Source organism: Nothobranchius furzeri, chromosome 2 (assembly GCF_043380555.1).
Source record: "Nothobranchius furzeri strain GRZ-AD chromosome 2, NfurGRZ-RIMD1, whole genome shotgun sequence".
Classification (NCBI taxonomy): Eukaryota; Metazoa; Chordata; class Actinopteri; order Cyprinodontiformes; family Nothobranchiidae; genus Nothobranchius; species Nothobranchius furzeri.
The window spans coordinates 70,972,613-70,980,146 of NC_091742.1; the positions used below are offsets into that span (position 1 = coordinate 70,972,613).

The 7,534-nt window shown below is 41.8% G+C and overlaps 1 protein-coding gene across 2 annotated transcripts; it reads left to right on the forward strand.

Moving 5' to 3' along the window:
• Positions 1–486: 486 nt before the first annotated feature.
• Positions 487–6,941, forward strand: gba3 (glucosidase, beta, acid 3). Of its 2 annotated transcripts, none has more exons than XM_015947011.3 (5): positions 487–665; positions 4,754–4,978; positions 5,055–5,857; positions 6,181–6,304; positions 6,524–6,941. In XM_015947011.3, exons 1-5 carry the CDS (start codon positions 611–613, stop codon positions 6,727–6,729), a joined length of 1,413 nt encoding a protein of 470 aa, XP_015802497.3. In that variant the 5' UTR covers positions 487–610; the 3' UTR covers positions 6,730–6,941. The 2 variants fall into 2 exon arrangements, with proteins under 2 accessions (XP_015802497.3, XP_054604844.2); XM_054748869.2 differs by lacking the exon at positions 487–665 and adding an exon at positions 3,845–4,251.
• Positions 6,942–7,534: the final 593 nt, after the last annotated feature.

The following is a 7,534-nucleotide window of genomic DNA, read 5'->3' on the forward strand; positions in this document are numbered from 1 at the left end:
AACATGATCATATTGTAAAGTGGCACACAATGACTTCCTTATGTGGTTGAAGTCCAGGTATCAGACCTGCTTCTTCTGCCTCCAAGTGGGCAGATCGTGTTACTGCAACCAGTGGTTTGTTCTTTACCAGATACTTAATGTTGATGGGTAAAGCTTATTCACATCTTTCTGTCATTATTAAACCATGGGTTTGTTATTTGGTAATTTAGCAGTCTGATTTTAACCTTGTGACAAAAGTGACAATGATGACGTCTTTTACCGTGTCACCGAACTCCCAGCCCTTAATGAACTGGTCAAACATGAATTTAGAAGTTTAACAAAAGTTTAATAGAAAAACAGAAAGAATACATTTTAAAATATATTTAAATCTAAATTTAAAATAAGATGCAATTCATTCACCTATTTTAAAACGTGTAATGAGGAGCATCAACATGTAATCAACGGACTAGTAGCTTATTGGATAAAATTACACCACGTGATATTTATCCACGCCCACTGAGTCGTTCAGCTTGAACCATAAACAATTGGCTGAGTTTACGATCATAAACTTTACTAGAGAGAAGTGACGAGTTTGGTACTGTTTGTGTTCGGCTTTTAAAGTTCCTAAAACATGTTCCCGCCGGATTTTGCGTGGGGAGCTGCAACTTCCGCGTTTCAAATAGAAGGTAAGTTGATAGGATGTGTGTGTGTGTGTTCATTTTTTTTATACAGTAGCTACTCCACATGGTCTGTTGTAAGCTAAACTGGCTTCATGTTGAGTTTTTTATTCTGCCAGCCATATTTAAACCCCACTACTACTCAAATTAATGTAACTCTGTTGACCTACATGGGGCTTTTACGTCATAAAAACATTAAGGACTGTACTAAGGTTGAGATATTTGCAGAGCGCTTCTTTCTTTAAGTGTCCCAAAAGCATTTCAGAGTTTTACTTTAGACTTATCTTTTTCACTCATAACCCAAAAATTTTAATTTTAACTGTCAAGCCACTTAAATCTCAATCATTCTTACATAATTAAAATTCAAAAATATTTAACTAATTCCAGAGGGGAACTAAATAACGTGAATTAATTTATGCCAAACAAAATGGATATGTAAATGCCTAGCAAAATTATTCTAAAATGAAACCAAACTCCCATTTCCAGACCATTTTGTGTATTTGTAATCTGAGTTTAATTTAGGATGCAGGTCTCCCAAGTCCCACCACTGCACAGTAATGGTGCTACGGACATCATACCTAACCAAAACTAAACTTTTTAGGAAAAAATAATTTTAACACACAAGATCAAGGTTAGAACTAAAAAAACAGCAATAAATGATAATAAAATAAAAGTCAGATGAGGCATCTGCAAAACTTCCAGTAAACTGACAGAATAAATGAGCAGGAAGAAAAGGAAAGCAAAAGTAGTATTTAACAAGGGTTTGAGGGATTGAAGGCTTTTATATGCATGGGGATAGGTGATTCATATTATGAGGTGCAGCGGTAAACGAGCAGAATGAAATACAGGTGTGACAGGCTAAGTGAGCTGAGGGAAACAAAGTGGCCTAAAGCCACATTTACACCAAGTGCAGAAGGGATGCAGGCTGGAATCTGTGCAGCTTCCACAGTTTACACCAGTAAACAACATGGCTCTCGCATTTGTCTAAAAACCTCCAACAATAACATGTTTTGGACCAACCACTTCCCTGGATCCTCTATTCATTATGCACTTACGTATTTAGCAACAGAACACCACTGGTGTGAGGTTCTCCAATCAATAATACCAGAGAAGGAGACAGAATATTTACAAAAAAATCACAATGTAACCATAGACACATTACTTGGTGTTTGTGTGTGTGTGTGTGTGTGTGTGTGTGTGTGTGTGCGCGCGCGCGCGCTCTGTCTTCTTGATCCCCAGTGAGTCGTGGTAGATGGGTGCTTCTACTGAGCCAGGATCCTCTGAGGTTTCTTCCTGTTAAAAGGGAGTTTTCCTCTCCTCTGTCGCTGCATGCTTGCTTAGTATGAGGATTGCTGTAAAGTCACTGAAACTAGTCAGTGACTTGATGCAATTTGCTGGGTTCAATTCAATTCAAAAATACTTCATTAATCCCAGAGGGAAATTCAATTGTTTCAGTACACAATTCTGAGATCAGATATACATACGTACATAAACACATGACAAGAATTGGTGACTGTGGTCATTTGCAACACAAGTTGCGCTACCTTTATAGATCAAGAGGGTTTAAATGAAGATAGGGGGGGGGGGGGGGGGCACTTCAGAGTTACCCCCGACAGAGAGGATAGCTTTGTTATGCAAAAAAACACCTCAGACAGATATGCACACAGACTTCAGACGATACACAACATAAGTGTCCACTAGGTGGGGAGGTAGGGTTGGGACTCTCCTCACTTCAGTGCGTGCAGCCGCAAGAGCAGTGCTCATCACCTCCGTTTGGACAGGGGAGGGAGATAATGGTTTAGAGAGCACATTGACTCCTAGATACGGTTCCACGGCCTTCACTGGTAACAGTCCCGCCCAGGCTGGGATAGGGAGAAAGAGGGTTTCCATAGCAACGGCAGCATTCCACATATCTTCTGAGGGGGGTGTTTTCACTTCAACCTCACAGGCTTCAAGGGCACCAGATTAAGATAAGAATTGTTTTGGGTACAGACAGAGATAATTTCCTCTCTGCCTTAGAGTTCTGTTGGTCTTCAACCCCTCCAGGTCCAATAATGGCGTAGTCAATCTATTCCAATCCGTGCTGATCCGTCAACTCTCTCCTTGATTGAATCCACCTTCTGTACCAGAGCCTGAATCTCAGCCAAAGTTCCAAGTTTACGACTCATCTTGACATTTATACGAGTCTGTGAGTTTACAGCACGATGCATTCCATCCCTGAGCTCCGGGATTAAGCCAATATTCCTCGAAAACTCGTTAATTTTCCGGTATGCCAGGTAACCGCTCTGGCTAAACAGCAGGAATCCCGACACTAAAACAACGAATATCCAGACATCTTCAGAATCCTCTACAGACAGTTGAGACAGGCAGATCAGGTTCCACTGTTTCCAGGGGTCCATGATATACCCAGCTGGCTCTGTCCCAGAGGGACATCTGGGAGCCCCTTCTATCGTTGTCATCGTTAAAAAAATTTGTCAGTCGCGTTGAGAGACCAGCTGACCAGATCCATGTTTAATAATTTCCAGTTTCCAGAAAAAATGCAGAAAGCGCAGTGCACAGGCAGACAGGACAGAGAGCCTTGGGAGGAGGGAGGGAGGGAGAGGAGCAAAAAGTGTCTGTACTCCCCAAGAGCCGAAATATATAGAAAACTTTTTTCTGATTGGCTTAATGAATTGACCTGTATTGGAATGTTTATTATTTGAAGTGCCTGGAGACGACTCTTGTCGTGATTTTGCGCTATATAAATAAACTTGAATTGAACTGACAGTCGGCTGCAACCACTTCAACTTTAGGACAAACTACCAGAGTCTAAAAAGAAAAACACCATTTAAAACCATGGCCAGCAAAAGACATTTGGACCCAGTAAAGGGTGATTGGTGTTTAGCGCTATCTTGTTTTCTACCAGATCTGCTCGAGTGCCAGATCGCCTGCCAATGACATCACACTACATGATTGGCTGAAGGCAGGACCTACTAAAGTTACGATACCACATTCGTAAAAGTTACATTAGCACTTTGACACTGAAGATTTTGATCGGTCCAAACAAATTTGCGGTTGTAGTCCTGTAGTCCAAAAACAAACACTTTTCGGACAAAAAATGGGGCAAAATTAAATTAAAAAAACTTTGTTGAACAAATAGCAAGCAACATTTTTAATGAATGAATGGATTTATTTACATAAGAACTTACGAAATATACAGAGCAATCTCAAATTTATACAAACGGACATGGCTGCTAATTATGTAAATTAATTTAAAAAATGTCACGTTTAACACCTGTTGTGCTTTTTGACAGTGTGATATTGGTTTTATATAGTTTATCATTCTTTAAAAACGAAGACAATACGGTGTTTTAATACCCAATTTCAGTTAAAAAGAAATAATTTAGGCCGTAAGACACTAGAATGTATAACAAAACTGCTAAACTCTTTCCAAAACGTAAGTGTAAAAACCGAGTGGATTTGCCGTTGTGTGACATCATCGGCAGGCACAGGACCCCAAGGCGGTCTGGCACCCGAGCAGATCTGGTACCTACACCGGCATCACGGGTTTCTGGTTCCGGAAGACGTGTCTCAGGGAAGATACCCGAGGGGAGGGGTGAGTGTTCCGTGACCGTGTTTGCGTTCAAAACCTAGCTTGTTCTGTGTAACAGCTTTAAGATTAACAGAAGAAGCAGAGAAAATAATGCAACATGGGTTTTATTTTTTAATAAACCGGAGACACCTCGCTGACACGTCTCACTTCCTGTCTGGCTCCTGTAATCCTTCAACTTTATGGCAATCCGCATGTGTTTTCCAGAAAATATATAAACTTTGCAGAAAGATTCCGCAGCTCCACATCCAGATCTGCTCGGCTCTGCAGCAAAGGCACCATGCACGTGTTGTAACACAATTATTATAACCCTTGTAAAAGTTTAATATTTAACATTTTGTGCCTGTTGAATTTTTATGAGCTTATCAATTCTAAACTGGCAGCAAAGAACAACAGATAAGGCTTCAGGCAAATGATAAATGCCACTAACGTCCTGAAGACTCAGCAGTAACATTAATGTTTTTACCACAAATGCCTAAAATGCAACAACTTTTATGTGCTGGTTCAGGTGGCTGGCAGGCAGATGGCAAGGGACCGAGTATCTGGGACACATTTTGTCATGAAAAAGGAAATGTGTTTGGGGACCAAACTGGAGATGTGGCCTGTAACAGCTATGAGCTGTGGGAGAAAGACCTGGAGTGTATCCAGCAGCTTGGTCTGACCCACTATCGCCTGTCCGTCTCATGGGCTCGCCTCCTGCCCGATGGGATGACACAACATGTCAATCAGAGAGGTATTTCCATCTGCATCAAACACATTTAAGCCTGTCATAATCTTCCTAAGTTGTATATCAATGTCTGTCCCAACAGGTGTACAGTACTATAACAGAGTGATCAATGACCTCCTGGCCTGTAATGTATCACCAATGGTCACATTGTACCACTTTGACCTGCCCCAAGCGCTTCATGATCTGGGGGGTTGGAAGTCACCGGAGATAGCAACTCTTTTTGACAACTATGCCAAGTTTTGCTTCCAAACATTTGGCGATCGCGTCAAGTTCTGGATCACAATCAATGAGCCTCATATATGTGCCAAATTAGGCTATGAAGATGGTATCCATGCACCAGGGTTGAAAGAAAAAGGCACTACTGCCTACCTGGTGGGGCACAACATGCTGCGAGCTCATGCCAAGGCATGGCACAGCTACAACTCAGAATACAGAGCCAAGCAGAAGGGTGCGGTCTCTCTGGCCTTCAACAGCGACTGGTTTGAGCCACTGGATCCGAGCTGTAGTGCGGACATCACTGCTACCGAACGGGAGTTTGCATTCACACTTGGGTGGTTTGCTTGGCCTGTATTTGTTACTGGAGATTATCCTGAAACAATGAGATTTGCCATTAATTCTCAGAGCCAGAAGCTGGGTTTTGATGGCACTTCAAGACTTCCCACGTTCTCAGACGATGACCCGTTCATTTTAGGAACAGCTGATTTCTTTGCACTTAACTATTATACAGCTCGGAAAGTCAAAGCAGGAGGAGGTGTTGATCAGACATTGAGTATGAAGAGTGATCTCGATGCAAAGGAGGTTTTGGATCCATCCTGGCCCATTTGTGGCGCACCCTGGCTGGCAGTAGTGCCCCATGGCTTGAGGAAACTCCTGAGATATATAAAGGTGACAAATCGCTGTTTTATAACCTCTTGACATGTATGCGTTTCCATTTATTTTATTTGCAGCAATCTAGTTTAGACATCGCCAAAAGCACACCGATGCTTCATTGGTGCCGTCACATTGTATGAAACGGTTACCGTGCTGAAAAGTGTCAGCAAACGAGCTGTTTCCTGCTGTTGTGTGACTCGTCGCGGGCCATTAGTTTGAACCTGGCACCGCTAAAATGCAGCTAAACGACACATTGTAGACCAATCTGTCTCTCCTCCCAGTGCCTGACAACCGTGATGCTTTGTTTGACAAAAAACATTTGCCCCTTAACTTTTCAGGACACCTTCCACAACCCAATGGTGTACATTACAGAGAATGGCTTCTCTCAGATGGGCCCTGTTCAGATCGAGGATTGGGAGCGTTGGGAGTTTTACAGTAGCACCATCTCGGAAGTGGCTAAAGGTAAAAACATCTGGTAAATGCTTGAAGTTAACAGGAACACGTTGCTGTTATAGCACATAGTTGAATAATTAAAAAAAAAATGTAAATAATACAGTATTTTATTTGACAGGAAAGTGAACGGTGGGTTATAATGTTTTTACTTATGTATTTGTAGGAGTGTGTGTGGAAAAAACGGATAAAAAAAACATTTTTGTTACACACCTTTCCTTTTATGTCCAGCCATACAGGAAGACGGGGTCAATGTCCGTGGATATTTTGCTTGGTCACTCATGGACAACTTTGAATGGGCTGATGGATTCAGCGTTCGCTTTGGGCTTTTCCATGTGGACCCCTCTGATGCCGAACTGAGTCGAACCATGTATCGATCTGGACGGGAATATGCACGGATCATATCAAAATATAAAACATCTGGTCAAGCCAAATGATAGGAGGACATGATGGGAGTTGGAGCCATCATGTGGGCTGCAAAGGAAACCATTTCAAAATACTATTGGACATGAATCAGTTTTAGGGTCGCAAATTAAAAGCTTAGTGATTACACCCTAATGAATCAGTGTTTAATCAAATCACAAGTCACAAAGTACTAAAACGAGGTTCTGATTTTGAATCTGAATAATCAGCCTTTATAAATTATAAATTAGGATATTTCTGTTTCCTAAAATTGGCTTTTTAATCTTGAAGATTAAAAAAAGTTTAAGTTAGTTTGACATACAGATACAGAGATGAGTCTAGATTTAAAGGCCAGAACATGGCATCGTTATGTGGGTATTTAGAGCTGGCTGGAACATTTTCAGTAAAGAAAATGGCTTAAAACCAAACCAGTCACTTCTCTGTCGCACTCATAAGAGACACAATACTTAGGGCAGCAGTAGCTCAACAGGTTAAGCGGGTTGTCCAGTAATCGGAAGGTTGCAGGTTCAATCCGGGCTCCGACAGAGAATTCTGCTGTTGTGTCCTTGGGCAAGACACTTAACCCACCTTGTCTGCTGGTGGTGGCGCCTGTGCTCGGCAGCCTCACCTCTGTCAGTGCGCCCCAGGGCAGCTGTGGCTACATCGTAGCACATCACCACCAGTGTGTGAATGTGTGTGTGAATGGATGAATGATACACTGTAGTGTAAAGCGCTTTGGAGTCCTTACTCTGAGAGGTGCTATACAAGTGCGGGTCATTTATCATTTAGTAGTAAATTTAAAGTGTGACAATAACAAAATTAAGGGCGTAAAAGTCATCA